The 25837-nt window shown below is 37.1% G+C and overlaps 1 protein-coding gene across 2 annotated transcripts in view; it reads left to right on the forward strand.

Annotated features, from left to right (window-relative positions):
- The window catches only part of LOC149161799 (protein TOPLESS-RELATED PROTEIN 2-like), a 95959-nt gene that overhangs the window by 47875 nt on the left and 22247 nt on the right, over positions 1 to 25837 (forward strand). Inside the window, exons 43-64 of one of the 2 annotated variants that reach the window (XM_089437046.1) lie at positions 444 to 512; positions 653 to 732; positions 927 to 977; positions 1659 to 1735; positions 1841 to 2190; positions 15115 to 15191; positions 15491 to 15567; positions 15671 to 15877; positions 16018 to 16097; positions 16440 to 16515; positions 16862 to 16972; positions 17111 to 17192; positions 17507 to 17577; positions 17718 to 17797; positions 18574 to 18647; positions 18753 to 19130; positions 19269 to 19350; positions 24057 to 24133; positions 24236 to 24513; positions 24654 to 24786; positions 25126 to 25221; positions 25721 to 25797. In XM_089437046.1, the coding sequence (XP_089293172.1) occupies positions 444 to 512; positions 653 to 732; positions 927 to 977; positions 1659 to 1718 (260 nt within the window). In that variant the 3' untranslated portion in view covers positions 1719 to 1735; positions 1841 to 2190; positions 15115 to 15191; ... (14 more) ...; positions 25126 to 25221; positions 25721 to 25797. Of the gene's footprint in view, positions 1 to 443; positions 513 to 652; positions 733 to 926; positions 978 to 1658; positions 1736 to 1840; positions 2191 to 15114; positions 15192 to 15490; positions 15568 to 15670; positions 15878 to 16017; positions 16098 to 16439; positions 16516 to 16861; positions 16973 to 17110; positions 17193 to 17506; positions 17578 to 17717; positions 17798 to 18573; positions 18648 to 18752; positions 19131 to 19268; positions 19351 to 24056; positions 24134 to 24235; positions 24514 to 24653; positions 24787 to 25125; positions 25222 to 25552; positions 25631 to 25720; positions 25798 to 25837 lie in introns of those variants that run through there. The other variant, XM_089437044.1, reaches the window with a different exon arrangement.

Below are 25837 nucleotides of genomic sequence, written 5' to 3' on the forward strand. Positions count from 1 at the left end.
AGTAAGTCGAATACAAAATGGAGTGTTTATCGTTATATAGAGGAGGAGATGTGTTTGGTATTATGAATAATTATTGGTTTTGAAATATGCTTACCATTACTATCTATGTTTGAATTTTAATGTTATTCTCCCCACTTTTTTTCCTTTAAGTTGAGGAGAGGATACTACAATGTTATTCTCCCCACTTTTTTTCCTTTCAGTTGAGGAGAGGATACTACAATGTTATTCTCCCCACTTTTTTTCCTTTCAGTTGAGGAGAGGATATTACAGTAGAGATATTGTGTAGAGGGGAAGTTTGCAATTTTTTGTTTGGTATTGTCTACATGTTTTGTTTTTGTTGAGTTTGAGCATAGTCATGCTTTTTGTTGTACTGTTTATCTTTGTTTTACATTTTTTTCTCATTTCTTGTAGTTTGGTCTTGGTTTTGTTTATTGGATGTGCAGAAGGAAGGAAGCAAGGATTGAAAATCAAAATCAAAGACAGAAGATGGAGGTTATCATTCATAAATGAAGGTGAATCACCTTGACTATATGCAATGCATGTCACTCATAATTATCTTGCGTTCATTTGTGAATCAATTTGCTTGCTTTTCAATTTATTATATGTTTTATATGTGGTCTCACTCTCAACTATATCGATCTACTTTGTGTAGTGAGCAACCACAATTGTATAGTCTGTGAAGGTCAAGGTGAAGATACCCTAGACATTGTACCAATGCAGCTTGGACAATTGGTGAGCCATATTTTTTTCCTACATAAGAATATTGTCCCTTAATCAACTGAAATATGTATTTTTTGCGAATCGATTTTTCCTTTTGTCATGGCTTCAGGGTAGTATGCTCTTGTTAATGGGTGTGAGGTTTGAGATTTTCCAAGAACTTTGATACATAATAAAGGGAAATGTTATATTGAGGTTCACAATTTCAGGGCTTATTTTTCATTGTTGTTGCTGCAATAACATTAGCCGAGGGTGAACAGGTATGTGTATGATTAATTTGTCACTCTGCATATCTGTTATTCATTTTCCCACGTGGTTTATTTGTGATATCATATATAATATTACTTTGTGGAGTGACTATAGTTGTAGTGTCTAGGATGGTCCAGCGTATGTTTTCTTGCTGCACATCACATGCACAACCCCACACAACGTGCCTTGTAGAGGAGGTGGGTAAGGTTGAGCAAACAAGCATACTGGCAGCCAATCAACCATCGTGTTAATGCACAACACTACTCCCTTGTGGACCCGGGATTTTGGGTGTTCAATATGTTTAGATATGCTTAATTTCCTTTTACTAACAATTTTCATCTTATGAAAACATTGTTTGTATTACTCGTAGTAGAAGTACATCTAGTTTAAAAAATATATATACTTTTGAGATATAGCACATAATATAATTGTACTCGAACTAAGTTGCATGACAAGTTCATACCTTGAAACTCTCTAGTTTAAATTCTATTAGAAATCTGATATTTTATTGTATATCTAGTGCAAATGGCTTCCTCCATTGAGGATGAATCCATGAAATACAAAATGGGCTCTCCCCTTTTATATAACAGTCTTAGAGAAATGTGTGTTTCTTATTACGATTAATTATTGTGTTCGACTCTTTAGTTTAACTTATATAACGCTTCTAATATCTTATTTTGTATCTGTTGTAGATGGCTTGTTTTGATGAGCATGGACAAGTGGAATACAAAGGAGAGTGTCCATCATTATAAAACAATCTCTAGGGGAGGTGCGTTTTCTATTATGAATAATTATTGGTTTTGAAATATGTTTACCATTACTAATATTGTGTATATTTTAACCTTATTTAACCCACTTTTTTTCCTCTTAGCAGAGGAGAGCACATTGTAGGAGAGATGATGTGCAAAGGGGATATTTGCAATTTTTCTTTTTTCTTGTTTGTATGTTTTGTTTTATGAGTTTGAGCATGGCCATGCTTTGAGTTGTACTTGCTTTCCTTTCTTTTTGTTTGTTTGTTTGTTTTTTTGCTCTTTTTTTGTAGTTTGGTCTTGGTTTCATTTGTTGGGTGTGTTTTACTCGTTCTCCTTTGTTTTTTTTTTCACTTTTTTTTAGTTTGGTCTTGGTTTCGTTTGTTGGGTGTGGAAAAGGAAATGAAGGACGCGGGCAGAGAAAGAAATGAAGGAAGCAAACTGAGAAAGTGGAGGTTATTCTTCCTAAATGAAGGTGAGTTAACATACATATATGCAATGCATTTCACTTAAAATTATCTTTTGCTAATTTGTGGCTCCACTTGTTTCTTATTCAATTTATTATGTGTTACCTATGCTCTCATATTCAACTATAATGATCTTCTTTATGTAGCGAATGACTACAATTGTATTATCTACAAAGGTCAAGTGGTGAAGATACACTAGAAATTCTACAAACTTGGCACAAAGGATGGGTGAGCCATACTTTTCTCCTACAAAATACTATTGTCCTTTAATAAATCAAAATATTTTATTTTTGCACAACGATTTATCCTTTTGTAATCTTTTCGAGGTAGTATGATCTTGTTCATGTGTGTGAGATTCAAGATTGTTTCCTAAATCAAAATGAAATAACAATCTCACGTCGTCTTTATTTGGAGACACACCGGTTCAAGATCATCCATCGACTTATTTATAGAAGGCAACCATTATATATATGGGTGAAGGCACTTCACATTTCCACAGTGAGTGTTGACATCTGTTTGGTTTTTTCGGGTAACAATGATAGAGACAAGTTCGGATTTCTGGTGGCCTAATGAGGAGACAAGTTCGGATTTCCGGTGGCCTAATGAAGAGACAAGTTCGGATTACCCTTTGAGATTCGTATGAACATTTCAGGAGGAAGTTTCAGTGCCACAGTTTGGTATAAAAGGCTATAGTTCGGATGGAACTCAGATAGATAAGTAGGGGTCAACGAGGATCTCTTTTGGGCTAATCACAGTGAAGAAGTTCAAAGATCACTTTGGAATTTCGTATGAGGTAGGTGTCAGATAAATAATGCAGATATTGTTTCGGTGTAGCAGCTCAGTCTAGGATACAAGATGGCAGAGACAAGCTCGATACTATCTCACAGTAAAGGGTCTCTTTGTCTCTATTCAGAAACACAGTGTTGAGGATATAACAGTTTGGTACAACCGCAGTTCGTTGATGATGACAACGAGGAGGTCTCACAAGAGATCTCGATAAGATCTCGTTGGTGACAACTCCTCAATGCTCAAAAGATCAAAGTGGAAGAGGAGTCAAGAAGGTTGACTGTCAAGAGAACTTGTGTCCTTGTTTTGGAGAGGCTACTAGTTCAAGGGTCTTGGTCTTGGTATTCGTCAATTGGAATCTTAATAAGAAGAATTTGTGCGGTTTTTCCTCTCAAATACTGAGAGGTTTTGGCCTTGGTTGATGGCCTACATTCTGTGTCTCTTGTCTATTTATGTTCATGCATTGGTAATTGTTTGATGAAGAAGAACACTAATAACTTAAGCAACCATAAGATCCTAATCTATTGAAGTAAAAGTCACTCACAAGCAACTACTAATTAAGAGAAATCACCTAATTCTTCATGCCCTAGATTTCTCAACATGGTATCAGACGTAAGGTGCTAAAGTCAAGGAGGGGCATCTGATTAAGGAGACACAAGGATCGAGTTTTAAGAAAGGTATCAAAGCGAGACAAAGAATGTCAATGTGAAGTCAAGATCTACATCAAAGTATCAAACCCTAGATCAAAGAAGAAGTATACTCCAACAAAACTTTTGGATCCTCTAATCATTTTCAAAAGACCAAGACCCTTATTAAGGTGAAGAGATCTACAAAGCAAGGTAGCCCAAAGTATAGACAACCAAGAGAAGCAAAAAGATCACATCATCTTGAAGAAGGTCGAAACCTTAGAAGCATTTCTGATCTACACGCATTCACCACCGACGAAGTCAAAGTATCTTGAAGGCTAATTATCCAAAGAAGGCTAAAGTCACCTTCATCATCTTCAGAAGGTTCCAAGAAGATCATTCGAGGAAGCATCAAGACATCCTCATCAATCAACATCATCAAAAGGAGCTAGATCAAAGGTGTTGTCATCATAAAAAGGGGCTATCTCCTTCTATTGAAGAAGGGATTTCATTTGGAAGAAGAGCATCCACAAGGGCACTAATACATCTTCATCAACCACCATCAAAGGGATCAAGTTGAAGATTTCATCTTCACTTGTCAAGTAAGTATCTTTGATTCTATAATCTAATATAGGAAAATGACTTTGTTTTGCAAGGAGATCTATAAGCTCGTTGGGTCATTGAACTTCCTTGCATGGAAAAGAAGGATAGACATAGTCCTCGAAGAAAGTGAAGTCATTTCAATGGAAAAGTCTCCAAACTATCCGAAGGTCAAACATTATCTGAGTACATGGAAAGGGATCGAAGGGCTCAAGGGATTCTTATGAAATCAGTCAAAGGTCCCCTCACCCCTATATAGCAAGATTGGAGACATCAAAGAGATATATGATAAACTGGTGGAGCTATTCTCTAAAGATGCGATAAGAAAGGTCATATCACTTAGATCTGATCTACACAAATTGAAGGTATCAAAGGATAAAAGGTTATCTTCATAAGATTTGAAGTACAAGATCTTGGAGAGAATCTTCATTGTTCTAAATGCACTAACTGATGATCAAGGTAACAAATGTCTATGAGGATAAGATGTCTTTCCCATTCAACAACTTGTGGTTTCTATGCAAGATAGAAGAAGACAGGTTGAGGGAAAAAGGTATTTAGACATTTCTCGAAAGGAGAGAAGAACATAGCTAAGTTTCAAGGCATTACAGGAAAGATTGTCCTAAGCTCAAAAGGGACAATAATGAAGAAAGTAGAGAAGAATTTTATTTCACCAAAGAAGTGGAGGGACAATAACAAAGAAAATAGAGAAGAATTCCATTTCACCAAAGAAGTGGAGGGACATTAACAAAGAAAGTAGAGAAGAATTCCATTTCACCAAAGAAGTGGAGGACGCTGAACAAGGAAAAGCATTAAAGCAAGAGCTTGGGACAATCACCATAAGGAAACATGAAGGATGTCTAGAACAAAATCTATGGCAATCAAATATGAAGGATATAGCTCTTGGGAACCTCTTTGGAAACTTAAGGAAAGGAAGAAGTCAACAAGGACAAGGCTCATCATACATCAGCCAAAAGGAAACATTTGTTGGATAAGGATATGCGAGATCCTCAAGATTCTTTGATGGAATCCTCATAGGAGGGTTCACCGATCTAGAGAGGAAACAAGTGTTTCATCTGGAACTCCCACTTGTGGAATTCATGGGATGATGGTATGATGACGTAGGAGATGAAGCAGATCAAGGGGTTGAATATATTTTCAATCAAGGAAGCTGCTGAAAGGAGCCTAGATGACCTAAAGGTAAACGAGGTATGTATGCTTGTATTCGATATTATAAAGTCATGTTGTATAACTTAGATCACTGCTCTATTTTGAGAAGCATGATCAAAGGAAAGGAATCTCCTCCTATGAAAGAATGCTGGAAGGCATGAGTGACACTAGATGAAATCAACATAATATGTCCTCATATGAAGTATGACATGATTGAATACAATTGAGGAACTCTGATTATTTTGAGAAGCATGATCAAAGGAAAGGAATCTCCTCCTATGAAAGAATGCTGGAAGGCATGAGTGACACTAGATGAAATCAACATAATATGTCCTCATATGAAGTATGACATGATTGAATACAATTGAGGAACTCTGATTGGAATCTCCTGGGAATGAAATGTGTGAAGAAAGGAAGGAAGAGATCATAACATATGCAACCATGGTAAAGGCAATCAACATTCGGAAGACCAAGAAGATTTGACTATGATATCTCCCAGAAAGATATGAAGACTCTGATGGAAGTCTGGAAAAGATGGAGACCCTTGACAATACATATCTTTAGGAGATGTGTCAACATGTACGTTGGATGTTGATGCCTACAGGAAGATGTCATGATGAAAGACCATCAAAAAGGTAATTATGATTTAAGTGTTCATTTCTTATTTATGAACTAGTATCTGGATGGGCTTATGTAGGGCTGCCAAAGGGAAGAACCGTGGATGTCTTCCAAGATAACCATGTAGAAGGATGTAAGATCTTTCCGAAGAAGAAAGCATGATGAAGGCAACATAACATGAAGCGAGGCCAAATGTAGACTGATAGATCACTTTTTGATGAAAGGAATGATAACATCACTAACTCATGAATGAAAGTGATGGATGATTTGTGCCCTATGAAGAAGTCCCAAGAGATGAAGACTCCTTGACAAAGAAATTCATGACTTTGAAGGAAGGAGCTCTTCAAGCAGTTGGTTGTCCCATTATCTCCCCCTGAGGAGCTGCTGTAGGTCCCTAATTAAGAGGAAGCCTGGAAACAAGTTTCTTACTTGGAAGAAACTTGGAAATTCCTAAGCCAAGAGGGAGCTTAGGTACATTTCGTCTATAGGAATGAGTACATTCCTTTATTGGAATTGATATATCCTCCCTAATTGAGAGGGAGAGATAGGCACATTATTCTAGTCTTCACATGGGAAGACAAAATGGAGGATTGGTGATCCAGATTTAAACAGGAACGCAATAGATTACAGAGATTACCATAAATACAGAGATGCGATAACCATAAAAACAGAGATGCAGCGGAAATAATACTTCATTTTATTAATGGAGAATACTGAAATATGCTTACAAATAGAAATAACCCAGCTAGGGCGATGGTAGCTTATCTCTGAGAAGAGATGTGTCGGCTACATGCTGCTTAACTGTTTCGAACTGTGTTTACAATGAGGCTCGAAGGCCTATTTATTATTGAGAAACAATGGAAAACCCTTCACATTCCAAAACCTAACCCTAGAAGATGAAACGCCAAATTGTGGGCCCCATTTTGGGGTGAGTTGGACAGCCAACTTCCCGGGGTCGCGAATTGGTCGTATTATCTCCGTTTGACGCGCATGATAGCCCGTTGGAAAGATCTCTCCGAGGACTACGACGGAAAAGACGATTTTTATCAGAAAAATCGCTGGCGGTGGATTTCCCCAAAAAACGTCGGTTAGGGCCTCAAAACGGCTCCGGAAGTTTAGGACCCAAAAAACTGCTAAAAATAGTAAACTGCGCTATAATTAAGGAAACTGAAAACTGAAAGAGACAGTTGTGGGGGTCCAAATGGGATAGGTGGGTGGCCACCAACATCCACCTGGATCATTCCTCCCCCCTTATGAAGCAATGGTCCCCATTGCGTTGAGTTCCTCCCTGAGATGAGGAAGCTTCTGCTGAGCTGGGTCTCTGGTGAGCTGTTCTGCAATCTCTGATGTGTCCAGGAATGGTGGGGAGCATGGTAGACGACGGTCCACATTGAACACTCGGTCCAAGCGGAGGAATGAAGGAATGTTGTGCTTCAAAGCATTGTTTTCCATAGCCTTGTTACTGGTGTAAGGACCATGTCGAAGTGGTCTGAGTTTCTGATGGGTTCTGGTAAGGCGTTCCTTTTGCAAATGTAACCAAACTTTGTCGCCCACCTGAAGCTTGTGTGGTACCCCTCCGGGTAAGGAGAAGTTGTTCTTGTGTTCTGTCACGCCTGTATCCCTCTGTTGCTGCTGCTGTGTGGAGGAACCCTTCACGGGGGTCATGGATGTAGCAACGATCTTCCCCTTACTTTGGGAGCGAACCAGACAGAAAATAAATTTCCTAGTCTGTGAGATGAGCTTGCTGCCTTTCTTAGCAGTGATCAAAGAGGTGGCGGTAGGTGGGGCTACCTCCGGTATCCTGTATAATGAATTATTCAAAGAAATAATGACAGCACGAGGCCTTGACTCATATACAGCATGTCGCCTCCATAAGTATGGTTGGCCTAGTAATACATCACAAACATCCAGAGGTGTAACATCACACAATACCTCGTCTGTGAAGGGCTTGATGCTGTAGGGAAGGCGGCACTGCTGGTGAACTTTGAGATCTCGTCCTTCGTGAAGCCACCCGATACTGTACGGTTGTGGGTGTGGCGTAGTTGGTAGGCCCAACCGCTTCACGACCTCTGCTGAAACGAGGTTCTTTTGGCTGCCACTATCGACAATGAATTGCAGCGGCGAACCCTTCACCCACATCTGTGAGTGGAAAAGACGTTACCCCTGCTCTGGCTCTTCGGGCTCATTCTTCTGGATCTTGGCAGTGGCACTAGGATCCGCATCAATGATTTGCTTCCCTTTGCCATCCCCCTTGTCGGGTTCCGGCTCAGAGTCAGAACATGCATCTGATTCAGAAGCCTTCAACTCGGCCACCAGCGACTGCTTGGTCCGACACTCACTTGTGTTATGAGTGAGACTCTTGTGGAACTCACACCACTTTCCTGTGTCCTTCTTCGGCTTCGTGGTGTTGTTCTTTTCTTGCAGCTTAGAGGGGTTGTCTTGGGTCACCCCGCCTTGGCTTTGTCCTTTGGGCTTTGGATTTGCAGATCCAAAGTCTCGCTTCTTCTGTTTGAACTTTTGCTCGATTTTGATAGTGTATCGGTATGCTGTGCTGAGTGAGGAGATGTTCAAGAACTCCATCTCTTCCTGGATGTATCTGTGTAGGCAGCCGCGGTATTTGAGTACCAGATGCAGCTCAGAATCTTTGATACCCAATTGTGTGCGAAGGGTATGAAAAATGTTTGTGAACTCCGACACATCTTGGTCTCGTCCCTGCCGCAGTGTGGTCCATTTGATGTATTTGTCCTCATAGCTTTTGACAGGGTAGTACTGCTCCTTGATGGCATCCCGGAAGTCATTCCAAGTGGGTGCGACTGAAAATAGTGAGCCTGTACTTTCATCCTTCTGTTCGCAGTAGGTTTCCCACCAGTCCTTGATGTGGGGGGCTGCTTTGAGAAGAGCGAAAACAATCTTTTCCCGACTTAAAAATTCATGAAGAGAAAAATACCCATCGAGCAGATTTAACCATTTATCTACGGCATCTGCGTCTATTTGACCCTCGAAGATGGGGATTTCAAAATTAACTTGTACCTTAAACGGTGTGGCATTTCCAGAGTAGCTGTTGGAAGCCGATGCGTCGCCTCTAGGTAGCCGCTGAAGGATTTGGGCAAAGATGTCCATCATCGCGTTCCTTTGCTGCTCGAGGGCTTCTTCGAGCAAGATTTTGATAGGATCTCTTGCCCCCTCGTTTTTCTTCTCATTCGCCATGGGAGGTCGTCGAGATTTGCGAGGCTAGTCTTGCAAAGGTTCGACCAATTCCAGACCTAACTCCTTATATCCCGACCTCGTTGGGGACATGCAAAGAAAAACAGAGAAAAAGCAGACAGCTCTGATACCACTGATCCGGATTTAAACAGGAACGCAATAGATTACAGAGATAACCATAAATACAGAGATGCGATAACCATAAAAACAGAGATGCAGCGGAAATAATACTTCATTTTATTAATGGAGAATACTGAAATATGCTTACAAATAGAAATAACCCAGCGAGGGCGATGGTAGCTTATCTCTGAGAAGAGATGTGTCGGCTACATGCTTCTTAACTGTGTTTACAATGAGGCTCGAAGGCCTATTTATTATTGAGAAACAATGGAAAACCCTTCACAATCCAAAACCTAACCCTAGAAGATGAAACACCAAATTGTGGGCCCCATTTTGGGGTGAGTTGGACAACCAACTTCCCGGGGTCGCGAATTGGTCGTATTATCTCCGTTTGACACGCATGATAGCCCGTTGGAAAGATCTCTCCCAGGACTACGACGGAAAAGACGATTTTTATCAGAAAAATCGCTGGCGATGGATTTCCCCAAAAAACGTCGTTTAGGGCTTCAAAACGGCTCCGGAAGTTTAGGACCCAAAAAACTGCTAAAAATAGTAAACTGCGCTATAATTAAGGAAACTGAAAACTGAAAGAGACAGTTGTGGGGGTCCAAATGGGATAGGTGGGTGGCCACCAACATCCACCTGGATCAATTGGGTAATCATTTGGCATCTAATACTCTTTGAGGATGAGATAGGGCATCCAAGATAAGAGTAGTCGTAGAGGACCGATATTCTTTGAGGGCTGGGGAGTCCAAGATAAGAATAGTCCTCATGGAATACACCCTGTGAACCCGGGTGGGGTGTGTTCCGAGAGAGACAATGATGAGGGTGTCTATAAATCATTGGTCTCGCTAGCATTGAGCTCAGATCTTATGGAGAGATAGAGTTGTTAGTCGAGGCCTTGCTATGTAATAATGCTGGTTGATATGATGCTAATCAAATGGGTTACCAATTTGATTCTTCTTATGAGAAATTCTTCAGATTGAGAATGACCAAGTACCATTATGAATACCTCCCTAGTTAAGAGGGACTGTTGAAAAGTATAACTAGGTTCAATCTTCATAATGACATGTAATTATGATTTTTGTAAATGATGAAAATAAGAAAATAAATTTATTATTGCTTGCTTCATGGGTTTCATGAGCAAGAGATTTTATTTTAGATGGCTCCCATTTAGAGCCTTTAGGATTTGTCATAAAAGTCGTATAGAGTTAATGTCATGTATGAAGAATGTATATGAGTCAATAAGATTGTTAGATAGCCCTCTGACGACAAGCACAAGTCCTCCTCTTCATGTCGACTTCAAAATGAAATAACAATCTCACATCAGCTCACTTGTTTGGACACACATCGGTTCAAGATCACAGGTCGACTTATTTATAGAAGGCAACCATTATATATATGGGTGAAGGCACTTTGCATTTCAACAGTGAGTTCAAACATATCTTTGGTTCTTTCGGGTAACAGTGACAGAGACAAGTTCGGATTTCGGGTGGCCTAATGAAGAGACAAGTTCGGATTACACTCTGAGATTCGTATGAACATTTCAGGTGTAAGTTTCAGTGCCACAGTTCGGTATAGAAGGCTACAGTGCGGTTGGAACTTAGATAGATAAGTAAGGGACAACGAGGATCTCTTATGGGCTAATCACAGTGAAGAAGTTCAGAGATCACTTTGGAATTTCGTATGAGGTAAGTCTTGGATAAATAATACAGAGATTGTTTCGGTGTAGGAGCGAGGTCTAGGATACGAGATGGCAGAGACACTCAGTACTATCTCACAATAAAGGGTCTCTTTGTCTCGATTCAGAAATACAATCTTGAGGACATAATAGTTTGGTACAACCACAGTTCGTTGATGATGACAGCGAGGAGGTCTCACAAGATATCTCTCGATAAGAACTCGGTGGTGACAATGTCTCAATGCTCAAAAGATCGAAGTGGAAGAGGAGTCGACAAGAAGGTTGACTGTCAAGAGAACTTGTGTCCTTGTTTTGGAGAGGCCACTAGGTCAAAGGTCTTAGTCTTGGTATTCGTCAATTGGAATCTCTATAAGAAGAATTTGTGCGGGTTTTCCTCTGATAGAGTGAGAGGTTTTGGCCCTGGCTGATAGCCTACATTTTGTGTCTGTTGTCTATTTATGTTCATGCATTAGTAACTCTTTGATGAAGAAGAACACTAATAACTTAAGCAACTAGAAGATCCTAATCTAATGAAGTAAAAGTCATTCACAAGCAGTTACTAATTAAGAGAAATCACCTACTTCATGATGCCTTAGATTTCTCAAAACTATATCCCTGTTCTTAGGGCTAATTACAACTGTTGTTCAAACCTTTGAACAAACCTTCTCTTTTCCTTTACTACATCACCCTTGTCGCTGTCATTCCATCTCAAACTTCTACCCACAACAAAGAGTCATCTGGCTCCCTTTCTAGGGTCTCGACCCTCTTCATTCATCACAGATCTGGGTTATTCTTTCACTGAGATTTCGATAGACGATAGGATGGCTCTCTGCATAGGAAGAAGCCCTAACTGCGGCATATCAAAACTGTTGTCCAAAACCTCATGGACAACCCTCCAACCTTAGCAATCTATCTCCTTGAGGATGCTACCACTTAGCCTCCAAGCAACCATGGTTCTGGTCATTTTCTTAACTGATATCCTAGGCCTTGCTACAGATCTTTGCGGCCCCAAATCTAGGGTTACCTAAGACCTGCAGTACCCTTCTTCCTACCCTGTACTTGTTGCATTGGTCCTCTAAGGCATGCGGCGTTACTACAACTTTCCTCAAATCCTCACAGCATACCAAAACAACCTTATTCTTGGTGTTTTTGCCCTCTAATAAGGTACAAAACTCTACGGCTAGATCACATAAGTGCCACTGCTATTAGCCCAGAAATTTCGACCCTTTTCCACTAGTTTCTTCCACTACTTGGATGCACAGATTTGCCCACTAAAACCCTCACCAAACTCAACCAACATCCTTGAACCTGAACAAGAGCATGAGACAAAAAGGCAAACATGAAACCCTTCTTCTCGCCCTTTATATAGCTCGGCTTCCTGAGGTATGTGACCTCATTGGATAAGTCCTCACTTGAGAAGAATTGCACTTGTTGGATAATAAAATGAGTATCACAACTTCCCTTCTTCTAGTTTTCTCATGATTTTAGACTTGGCCCTCAAATGGTATCTTTCCAATTCTAGGGAGACTTGAAGTTTCTAGACAAACCCTAACTAACTAAAGGAAAATTAATTTCTTCATTTGATCAAGATCCTTCATCGTAGCCTTAGGTCACCCTTGCTCCTCTAAGGGTTCTCCACTTTCAACAATGAATAAATAATAATTCCCTTTCTTGATTTCACACCCACACCTTCGCTACAAAATCCCAATGCTTGGGTTCTTTTCCCACAAAAGGGCAAAACCTATTGTGGTGCAAACTCACACAAACCCAAGGATAGGTGGTATGAGAATGATGACTCCTTCATCAGTAAAGATCCAGTCCTGTAGAAGCACATTTCACTTAACTTTGCACTTTCATTGCTAGAATCATTTTGAGATATGCTGAGAAGCTTCAATGATACTTTACTCCCAAAGAACTTTTTGAGATCGTCTCTGATGCCTGCAGTGAAATCATTTAAATCCAAAACATTTTTCTAAATCACCGCAACCCCTTTAATTTTGTGTTGTGTAGACTTAAACATGATCTTGTAGCCAAACAATTGTGCGGTTTTATATATCGTTGGGTGTTCAATTGCTTATGCTTGCTAGCAAGATGGAAGAGATTGCAGGTCAATGTCTGCATACAAATATAAAACATAATGATTTTTATAGTCGTGGAACGAACAAAGAAAGAAGTCATGAAAGGTATGAGAAGACCACCTTTGTATTAGAGTTCTTTAAGCTAAAAACAATTTGCAACAAAAAATAATCACCAACCCAGAGTTTGTATAAGCGACATTAGTGTAGGGAAAAAATTGTGAAGAAGATAACAATTTTCTTGTATGGCAACTCATTGACCAAAACTATGCACCAAAGTCCTATTTTATGAGATTCATTTTGTATGATTTGGTAACTAGCAAGGTTAGCAAGGTGTACGAGAGCTGTATTGCCCACAAACATAAGGAAGCCAATGTTTTCTGCAATGATTCTCCTCACACTTATGGGTGGCCTAATCTTGTTGTAGGCTCCAAATATTGTTGAAATCACCACCTAGCCCGCGCACTACTCCTTGGCCCTTTTGTTTCCATCAGACACGACAAGCCGTAAGTTACCATGATTGGCAAAGCTATTGTATATAGTTGTAAGCCTGCCACTCCTATGTGACACCGCAAAAATATGCATTGAATTCCTAGGCCGAAAAGTGCAAAGACTGATTGCCTTCATACGCAATGAAATTTCTTTCTTATCAGATAATTTCCCTCTACTCATATTAGTTATAAAGTTAAATATATGCCCATCCAATCCACAGTTAAATATATGCCCATCCAATCCACATAGGATCATCATCAATAGGATTTATATCAAACTAAATGACCAAATGTTTCTCCAATTTCTAGATAGACAATATAACCCCTTAAGTGGCCAAAAGAACCTCAAGAACATTGTGACTACAATTATAGAAAATCTAGTGGGTACTATCAAATATGATCAAATCTCCTTTTTGCGCAGTAGCTATGTTGATGCATGCTCATCACTGCAAACTAGAAGAGAAAACCCTCTTTAAATGCTCCAAATCAGGGAATAACTTGACCTTATGCTTGACTTTCATCTAAAATATAGAAGTTCGTTATAAGATCAATATTTACATATATTTCCAAAACTTTTACATGTGAGATTGAAACGACTAGCTACTGATGCAATTTAATAAGCTACAAATCTCCATAGCTTGACCTTATGTACACAAATTCACTATCTAAATAAGAAGTTGTTGAAGCAACAAATGTTTTTCCTAGAAGTTCTAGCTTGAGACTAGTAACCCTTTCCCCTTGACATATGACAGGCAATTGAAAAATCCCTAAGATCATCTAGAACGTATCAAGAGCCATCCACAAGCTGCAAGCATTAGTGATAGTCATAGAATTGGGTTTGTCAGGCATTGCAATAACAAATTGTCTCCTCACTATGAATCTCTAAAACAAAAAGCCAAAATGTTGGCATTCACACGAGTATGCAAAAGATTATTCATTCAAATTACTATGACATGACTATATTGAATTACTCTAAACAATTTGATATCTAGATAGCTTCAATGCTATCTTAGCTAACCCTTGTCACAAGTTCTTAGAGTAAGTCTGCTTGATTTTCTATTTATAAAGCTCTCTCTGGAGAGAGGGCTCCCACCATGGGAATTCAATGTGTTATGGTCTAAATTCTGACTAAAATAATTAAAGGCATTTGTTGAATTGAATGTGTTCTGGTCTAAATACCATCTGAAACAATTAAAGCGCATTTGTTGGTGTGTAGTAAGTTATATTTACTACAATCCGTCAAAATCATGGATACATGAAAAAGAAAATGGATTATCCCCCTTTATATAACAAATCTCAAAGACAAGTATGTTTCATATTATGATTAATTATTGCATTCAATTCTCCAGTTTAAATTGTATATTGATTTTAACATCTTATTATGTATTTGTTATTTACTACAATCCGTCAAAATCATGGATACATGAAAAAGAAAATGGATTATCCCCCTTCATATAACAAATCTCAAAGACAAGTATGTTTCATATTATGATTAATTATTGCATTCAATTCTCCAGTGTAAATTGTATATTGATTTTAACATCTTATTATGTATTTGTTGTAGATGTCTTGTTCTAGTGAGCACGAGTAAGTGGAATACAAAATGGAGTGTTTATCATCATATAACAAACTCTAGAGGAGGTGTGTTTGGTATTATGAATAATTACAAATCTCAAAGACAAGTATGTTTCATATTATGATTAATTATTGCATTCAATTCTCCAGTTTAAATTGTATATTGATTTTAACATCTTATTATGTATTTGTTATTTACTACAATCCGTCAAAATCATGGATACATGAAAAAGAAAATGGATTATCCCACTTTATATAACAAATCTCAAAGACAAGTATGTTTCATATTATGATTAATTATTGCATTCAATTCTCCAATTTAAATTGTATATTGATTTTAACATCTTATTATGTATTTGTTGTAGATGTCTTGTTCTCGTGAGCACGAGTAAGTGGAATACAAAATGGAGTGTTTATCATTATATAACAAACTCTAGAGGAGGTGTGTTTGGTATTATGAATAATTATTGGTTTTGAAATATGCTTACCATTACTATTTATGTTTGAATTTTAATGTTATTCACTCTACTTTTTTTTCCTTTCAGCTGAGGAGAGGACACCGCAGTAGAGATAATGTTCAAAGGGGAAGTTTGCAATTTTTTCTTTTTTATTGTCGACATGTTTTGTTTTTGTTGAATTTGAGCATAATCATGCTTTTTGTTGTACTTGTTTAGCTTTGCTTTACATTTTTTTTCTCATTTCTTGTAGTTTGGGGAAAGACATAAGATGGAGGCTATCATTCTTAAATGAAGGTGAATTTCCTTGACTACATGAAATGCATTTCACTCACAATTATCTTTCAGTCATTTTTGAAGCCATTTGCTTGCTTTCCAATTTATTAAATGTTTTATATATGATCTCACACTCAACTATATCGATCTCCTTTGTGTAGTGTGTGATTGCAATTGTATAGTTTGTGAAGGTCAAGGTGAAGATACCCTAGACAATGTACCAACGCTGCTTGGACAATTGGTGAGCCATATTTTTTCCCTACATAAGAATATTGTCCTTTAATCGACTGAAATATGTGTTTTTTGCGAATCGATTTATCCTTTTGTCATGGCTTCAGGGTAGTATGCTCTTGTTAATGGGTGTGAGATTTGAGATTTTCCAAGAACTTTGATACATAATAAAGGGAAATGTTATATTTAGGTTCACAATTTAAGGGCTTATTTTTCATGGTTGTTGCTGCTATAACATTAGCCAAGGGCGAACATATATGTGTATGATTGATTTTTCGCTGTATATATTTGTTATCCATTTTCTGATGTGGTTTATTTGTGATCTCATAGATAATATTGACTATTGTTGCAGTGTTTTGGATGGTGCAACGTATTTTTCTTGCTCCACACCACATGCACACCTCCACACAACGTGCCTTGAAGAGGAGGTGGGTAAGGTCGAGCAGACAAACATACTAACTCTTCAACCAATCAACAATCGTGCTAACGTACAATGCTACTGCAAACATTGTTTGTATTACTCGTAGTAGAAGTACATCTAGTTTATAAAATTTATATTTTTTTTAGATATAGCACATAATATAATTGGACTCGAACTAAGTTGCATGACAAGTTCATACCTTTAAACTCTCTTGTTTAAATTCTATTAGAAATCTAATATTTTATTGTATATCTAGTGCAAATGGCTTGCTCCATTGAGTTTGAGCATGGCCATGTTTTGAGTTGTACTTATTTTTCTTCGTTTTTTGTTTTTTTCTAAATCTTTTTTTGTAGTTTGGTTTTGGTTTCATTTGTTGGGTGTGGAAAAGGAAATGAAGGAAGCAACTAGAGAAAGAAATGAAGGAAACAGACAAAGAAAATGGACCTTATTGTTCATAAATAAAGGTGAGCTAACATACCTATACGCAGTGCATTTCACTTAAAAATATTTTTTGCTAATTTGCGGCTCCACTTGTTTGTTATTCAATTTTTTATGTGTTATCTATGCTCTCATTATCAACTATAATAATCTTCTTTATGTAGGGAACGACCACAATTGTATAATCTACAAAGGTCAAGTGGTGAAGATAAAGTAGAAATTCTACAAACTTGGCACAAAGGATGAGTGAGCCATACTTTTCTCCTACAAAATACTATTGTCCTTTAATACATCGAAATATTTTCTTTTTGCACAACCATTTATCCTTTTGTAATGGTTTCGAGGTAGTATGATCTTGTTCATGTGTGTGAGATTCAAGAATTTTTCCTAAAAGTTTGATATGAAATAAATAAAAAAAGTTTAATACTTATGTTCACATCTTTACTGCTTATTTTTCATGATTGCTACTACTATTTACTCGTTTAGCTTTGTTTTACATTTTTTTTTTCTTCTGATTTCTTGTAGTTTGGTCTTGGTTTTGTTTATTGGATGTGCAAAAGGAAGGGAAGGCAACCAGGAGAGAAAATCAAAATCAAAGACATGAGATGGAGGTTATCATTCATAAATGAAGGTGAATCACCTTAACTATATGCAAAGCATTTCACTCACAATTATTTTTCGTTCATTTATGAATCCATTTGCTTGCTTTTCAATTTATTATATGTTTTATTTGTGGTCTCACACTCAACTATATCGATCTTCTTTGTGTAGTGAGTGACCACAATTGTATAGTCTATGGAGGTCAAGGTGAAGATACTCTAGACATTGTACCAATGCATCTTGAACAATTAGTGAGCCATATTTTTTTCCTACATAAGAATATTGTCCTTTAATCGACTGAAATATGTGTTTTTTGTGGATAAGTGCTTTAATTGACTAAAATATGTGTTTATGTGAATCGATTTATCCTTTTGTCATGGCTTCAGGGTAGTTTTCTCTTTTTAATGGGTGTGAGGTTTGAGATTTTCCAAGAAATTTGATACATAATAAAATGAAATGTTATATTGAGGTTCACAATTTTAGGGCTTATTTTTCATGGTTGTTGTTGCTATAACATTAGCTAAGGGCTAACAAGTATGTTTATGATTAATTTGTCGCTCTATATATTTGTTATTCGTTTTCTCGCGTGGTTTATTTGTGATATCATATATAATATTACTTTGTGCAAGGAGTGACTATAGTTGTAGTGTCTAGGATGGTGCAGTGTATGTTTTCTTGCTCCACATCACATGCACACCCCCACACAACATGCCTTGTAGAGGAGTTGGGTAAGGTCGAGCAGACAAACATACTGACAACCAATCAACCATCATGCTAACGTACAACACTACTGCCTTGTGAACCCTGGGATTTTGCGTGTTTAATATGTTTAGATATGCTTAGATTCCTTTTCTGAAATTTTTTCATCTTATCAAAACATTGTTTGTATTACTCGTACTAGAAGTACATCTAATTTATATAACAGTCTTAAAGAAAGGTGTGTTTCTTATTACGATTAATTATTGCGTTCGACTCTGTAGTTTACCTTATATAACGATTCTAATATCTTATTTTGTATTTGTTGTAGATGGTTTGTTTTGATGAGCACGAACAAGTGGAATACAAAGGAGAGTGTCCATTGTTATAGAACAAACTCTGAAGGTGCGTTTTCTATTATAAATAATTATTGGTTATGAAATATGTTTACCATTACTAATTGTGTATATATTTTAACCTTATGCAACCCACTTTTTTTCCTTTCAGCAGAGGAGAGCACATTGTAGGAGAGATATGTGCAAAGGGGATATTTGCAATTGGGATATTTGCAATTTTTCTTTTTTCTTTTTTTTTGCATGTTTTGTTTTTTGAGTTTGAGCATGGCCATGCTTTGAGATGTACTTATTTTCCTTTGTTTTGTTTTTGTTTTTTTTGTTCATTTTTTTTAGTTTGGTCTTGATTTCATTTGTTGGGTATGTTGTGCTTGTTTTCCTTTTTTTTCATGTTTTTTGTAGTTTGGTATTGGTTTCATTTGGTGGGTGTGGAAAAGGAAATGAATGATGCAGACAGAGAAAGAAATGAATGAAGACAGAGAAAGAAATGAATGAAGCTGATTGAGAAAATGGATCTTATTGTTCATAAATGAAGGTGAGTTAACATACCTATATGCAATGCATTTCACCTAAAAATAGCTTTTGCTAATTTGATGCTCCACTCGTTTGTTATTCAATTTATTATGTGTTTTCTATGCTCTCATAATCAACTATAATGATCTTCTATATGTAGTGAACGACTACAATTGTATAATCTACAAAGCTCAAGTGGTGAAGATACACTAGAAATTCTACAAACTTGGCACAAAGGATGGGTGAGCCATACTTTTCTCCTACAAAATACTATTGTCCTTTAATACACTGAAATATTTTCTTTTTGCAGAACGATTTTTATCCTTTTGTAATGGTTTTGAGGTAGTATGATCTTGTTCATATCTGTGAGATTCAAGAATTTTTCGTAAAACTTTGATATGAAAGAACTAAAAAAGTTTAATACTTATGTTCACATCTTTACTGCTTATTTTTCATGATTGCTGCTATTATAATATTAGCCAAGGGAGGGCAGGTATATGTATGGTTAATTCAAGTGTAAGCTTGTTGATTTGTCCACGACACTCAAGAATCTTGTTCGAGTATAAAATCACGAACACAAAGACACTCAAATGCAACAACACTTCTACTACTTTGCACAACGAAATAACATACGTCAGTGAATCAACTAGTGCACATGACAATTTTTAACTTTTAAAACCCTCTACTTGTTATATTACAAACTATAATACAACAGTCTTAGGGCTCTCGTACTAGGGATCATGGCCCTTACATACAACCTTGATATAAAGACAAAACTAGGGCTTGGAGTCAACTGCTATTAACACCAATCTACCCTAAACAAAGTACACTTGACCTACTTGTTGACAACACACGCTATAGTCCTTTCAGTCCACATAAATTGAACACATCTGGCTCCATTAAGAAATTTGGCTCCCAGATATGCCCACTAGCAACCTTGTAGCTCCATTAAGAAGTTTGCTCCTTGGGGCTTCTGTATATGCCCTCTTGTCAACCATATGGCTCCTTTCATAAGTTGAACTAGGGCTCCATCACCCTGCCGCCTAACAACCCATTGATTCCTTTCATGAAGACTGTACTTGAGGTCTTCTAGACTACCCACTTGTCAACGTCTTGTATGCTCCAAAATGATACTCCTAGGTCACACCAGATCTAGCCCTCTCGACTGCGCTTTCATCCTTCAAAGCTCAACCCTTAGGGCTTCCAAAATTACCCATACATAGTTAACACAATGACTAATCTAGGACTTCCAAGAGTGCCCTTTCTTCTACAGTTTGTGTTCTTAAACTGTCCAGATCTGGGGCTATTGCAAACAACCCACCAACAATGATAAGATGCATTCTAAAGGGATTCCAAAATTACCCATACACAGTGGACACCATGACTAACCTAGGGCTTCCAAGATCGCCCTTTCTTCTGCAATTTGTCTCCTTAAATTGTTAAGATCTAGGGCTATTCCAAACAACCCACTAACAGTGATAAGATGCGTTCTATATCACTGTTCTTAGGGCTAATTACAATTGTTGTTCAAACCTTTGAACAAGCATTCTCTTTTCCATTACTACATCACCCTTGTCGCTGTCCTTCCATCTCAAACTTCTACCCACAAAAAAGAGTCATTGCCTCCCTTTTTAGGGTCTCTACCCTCTTCATTCATCCAGATCTGGGCTATTCTTTTCCTGAGATTTGGACATAGTAGAGGATGGCTCTCTACATAGGAAGAAGCCCTAATTACGGTATATTAAAACTGTTGTCCAAAACCTCATGGACAACCCCCCAACCTTAGCAATATATCTCCTTGTTGCATTGGTCCTCTAAGGCATGCAACGTTACTCTAGCTTTCCTCCAATCCTCACGGCGTACCAAAACAAACTTATTCTAGGTGTTTTGGCCCTCTAATAAGGTATAAGACTTCGCCTCTAGATCACAGAAGTACCACTGCTATTAGCCCAAAGCTTTCAACCCTTTTCCACAAGTCTCTTCCACTACTTGGATGCACAAAATTGCCAATTGAAACCCTCACCAAACTCAGCCAACATCGTCCTTGAATCTGAACCAGAGCATGAGAAAAAAAGGCAAACACCAAACCCTTCTTCTTGCTCCTTATCTAGCTCAGCTTCCTGAGGTATGCGATCTCCTTGGATCAGTCCTCACTTGAGAAAAATTGCACTTTTTGGATAATAAAATGAGTTTCACAACTTCCCTTCTTATAGTTTTCTCAGGATGGTAGCCTCAAATGGTGTCTTTCCAAGCCTAAGCCTTCTAGACAAGCCCCAACTAACTTAACGAAAATTAAATTCTTCATTTGATCAAGATGCTTCATCGTAGCCTTAGGTCACCGTTCCTCCTCTAAGGGTTCTCCACTTGCGACAATGAATAAATAATAATTCCTTTTCTTGATTTCACACCCACACCTTATGTACAAAATCCCAATGCTTGGGTTCTTTTCTCACAAAAGGGTTTGCCCTTTTGTGGTGCAAACTCACACAAACCCAAGGATAGGTGGTTTGACAGTGATGACTCCTTCATCAGTGGAGATCCAGTCTTGTAGAAGCACATTTCACTTAACTTTACACTTTCATCGCTGGAATCGTTTTGAGATGTGCTAGGAAGCTTCAATGATACTTTTTATCCTAGAGAACTCTTTGAGATCATCTCTGATGTCTGCAGTGAAATCATTTATATCCAAAACATTTTTCTATATCACCGCAACCCCTTTAATTTCTTGTTGTGTAGACGTAAACATGATGTTGTATTCGAATAACTGTTCGACTTTATACATCGTTGGGTGTTTCAATCGGTTATGTCTGCTAGCACAATGGAAGAGATTGCAGGTCAATGTCTACATACAAATTTAAAACATAATGATTTTTATAGTCGTGGAACGAACAGAGAAAGAAGTCACGATAGGTATGAGAAGACCACCTTTGTATTGGAGTTCTTTAAGCTTAAAACAATCTCCAATGAAAAATAATCACCAGCCTAGAGTTTGTATATGTGACATTAGCATTGGGTAAAGCATGTGAAGAAGATAACAAGTTTCTTGTATGGCAACTCATTGAGAAAAACTATGTGCCAAAGTCCTATTTTATGAGATTCATTTTGTCTGATTTGGTAACTAGCAAGGTTAGCAAGGTGTATGAGAGTTGTATTGCCCAAAAACATAAGGAAACCAATGTTTTCTGTAGTGATTCTCCTGACACTTTTCAGTGGCCTATTCTTGATTTAGGCTCCAAATATCGTTGAAATCACCAGCTAGCCTGCGCACTGCTCCATGGCCCTTTTTGTTTCCATCGGACACAACAAACAGTGAGTTACCATGATTGGCAAAGCTATTGTACATAGTTGTCAGCTTGTCACTCCTATGTGACACTACAAAAATATGCGTTCAATTCCTAGGCCGAAAAGTGCGAACAATGATTTCTTTCATACCCAACAAAATTTCTTTCTTATCAGATAATTTTCCTTTGCTTATAATAAATATAAAGTTAAATATATGCCCATCCAATCCACATAGGATCATCACCAATGGGATTTATATCAAACTAAATGACCATTTCTTTCTCCAATTCGCAGATAGAAAACATTACCCCTTCAATGGCCAAAAGAACCTGAAGAACGTTGTGACTACAATTATAGAAAATCCAATTGGTACTATCAAATATGACCAAATCTCCTTTTTGCACAGTAGCTTTGTTTATGCGTGCTCAAACCCTCTTTAAATGCTCCAAAACAAGGAACAACTTGACCTTATGCTTGACTTTCATCTAAAATACAGAACTTAGTTATAAGATGAATATTTACATAATTTTCCAAAACTTCTACATGTGAGCTTGAAACAACTAGCTACTGATGCAATTTAATAAACTAAAAATCTCCATAGCTCGACCTTATGTACACAAATCCGCTATCTAAATAAGAAAACTAAAAATCTCCATAGCTCGACCTTATGTACACAAATCCGCTATCTAAATAAGAAGTTGTTGAAACAACATATGTTTTTCCCAGAAGTTCTAGCTTGAAACTAGTAACCCTTTCCCCTTGACATATGACAGGCAATTGAAAAATCCTTGAGATCACCTAGATGGTATCATGAGCCATCCACAACCCATAAGCATTAGTGATAGTCATAGAATTGGGTTTGTCAGGCATTGCAATAACAAATCGTCTCCTCACTATGAATCTCTAAAACAAACAGCCAAAATGTTGGCCTTCACACAAGTACGCAAAAGATTATTCATTCAAATTACTATGACATGACTATATTGAATTACTTTAAACAATTTGATATGTGGATAGCTTCAACGCTATCTTAGCTAACACTTTTCACAAGTTCTTAGAGTAAGTCTGCTTGATTTTTTATTTCAAAAGCTCTCTCTGGAGAGAGAGCTCCCACCATGGGAATTCAAGGTGTTGTGGTCTAAATTCTGACTAAAATAATTAAAGGCATTTGTTGAATTCATTGTGTTCCGATCTAAATACTGACTAAAACAATTAAAGTGCATTTGTTGGTGTTTAGTAAGTTATATTTACTACAATCCATCAAAATTATGGATACATGAAATACAAAATGGATTACCCCCCTTTATATAACAAAACTCAAAGACAAGTATGTTTCATATTATGATTAATTACTGCATTCAATTCTCCAGTTTAAATTGTATATTGATTTTAACATGTTATTATGTATCTGTTGTAGATGCATTTGTTGGTGTTTAGTAAGTTATATTTACTACAATCCATCAAAATTATGGATACATGAAATAGAAAATGGATTACCCCCCTTTATATAACAAAACTCAAAGACAAGTATGTTTCATATTATGATTAATTATTGCATTCAATTCTCCAGTTTAAATTGTATAGTGATTTTAACATCTTATTATGTATCAATTCTCCAGTTTAAATTGTATAGTGATTTTAACATCTTATTATGTATTTGTTGTAGATGTCTTATTCTCGTGAGCACGAGTAAGTGGAATACAAAATGGAGTGTTTATCGTTATATAACAAACTCTAGAGGAGGTGTGTTTGATATTATGAATAATTATTGGTTTTGAAATATGCTTACCATTACTATGTATGTTTGAATTTTAATGTTATTCACCCCACTTTTTTTCCTTTCAGCTAAGGAGAGGACACTGCAGTAGAGATAATGTGTAAAGGGGAAGTTTGCAATTTTTTGTTTGTTATTGTCTACATGTTTTGTTTTTGTTGAGTTTGAGCATAGTCATGCTTTTTGTTGTTTTAAATTTTAGCTTTGTTTTAATTTTTTTTTTTTTTTTCTCATTTCTTGTAGTTTGGTCTTGGTTTTGTTTATTGGATGTGCAAAAGGAAAGGAAGCCATCAAGGAGAGAAAATCAAAATCAAAGACATAAGATGGAGGTTGTCCTTCATAAATGAAGGTGAATCACCTTAACTATATGCCATGCATTTCACTCACAGTTGTCTTTCGTTCATTTGTGAATCCATTTGCTTGCTTTTCAATTTATTATATGTTTTATATGTGGTCTCACACTCAACTATATCAATCTACTTTGTGTAGTGGGCGACCACAATTGTATAGTCTATGAAGGTCAAGGTGAAGATGCCCTAAACATTGTACCAACAATTGTATAATCAATGAAGGTCAAGGTGAAGATGCCCTAAACATTGTACCAACGCAGCTTGGACAATTGGTGAGCCATATTTTTTTCCTACATAAGAATATTGTCTTTTAATCAACTAATATATGTGTTTTTTGCGAATTGGTTTATCCTTTTGCCATGGCTTCAGCGTAGTATGCTCTTGTTAATGGGTGTGAGGTTTGATATTTTCCAAGAACTTTGATACAGAATAAAGGGAAATGTTATATTGAGATTCACGATTTGAAGGCTTATTTTTCATGGTTGTTGCTGCTATAACATTAGCCAAGGGTGAACAAATATGTGTATGATTGATTTGTCGCTCTGTATATTTGTTATTCATTTTCTCATGTGGTTTATTTGTGATCTCATATATAATATTACTTTGTGCAGTGAGTGACTATAGTTGCAGTGTCTAGGATTGTGCAGCGTATGTTCTCTTGCTCCACATCACATGCACAACCCCACACAACGTGCCTTGTAGAGGAGGTGGGTAAGGTCGAGCAGACAAGCATACTAACTCTTCAACCAATCAACCATCATGCTAACTCACAACACTATTGCTTTGTGGACCCTGGGATTTTGGTTGTTCAATATGTTTAGATATACTTAGATTCCTTTTCCGAAAAATTTTCATCTTATGAAAACATTGTTTGTATTACTCGTAGTTGGTACATCTAGTTTATAAAATTTATATTTTTTTGAGATATAGCACATAATATAATTGGACTCGAACTAAGTTGCATGACAAGTTCATACTTTCAAACTCTCTAGTTTAAATTCTATTAGAAATCTAATATTTTATTGTATATCTAGTGCAAATGGCTTGCTCCATTGAGCATGAATACATGAAATACAAAATGGGCTCTCCCCTTTTATATAACAGTCTTAAAGAAAGGTGTGTTTCTTATTACAATTAATTATTGCATTTGACTCTTTAGTTTACCTTGTATATCAATTCTAATATCTTATTTTGTATCTATTGTAGATGGCTTGTTTTGATGAGCACGAACAAGTGGAATACAAAGGAGAATGTCCATCATTATAAAACAAATTCTAGGGGAGGTGCGTTTTCTATTATGAATAATTATTGGTTTTGAAATAT

This window comes from Pinus tabuliformis, chromosome 5_2 (genome assembly GCF_031772625.1).
Source record: "Pinus tabuliformis cultivar Carrire ecotype Pingquan chromosome 5_2, CPIR1, whole genome shotgun sequence".
NCBI classification, from domain to species: domain Eukaryota; kingdom Viridiplantae; phylum Streptophyta; class Pinopsida; order Pinales; family Pinaceae; genus Pinus; species Pinus tabuliformis.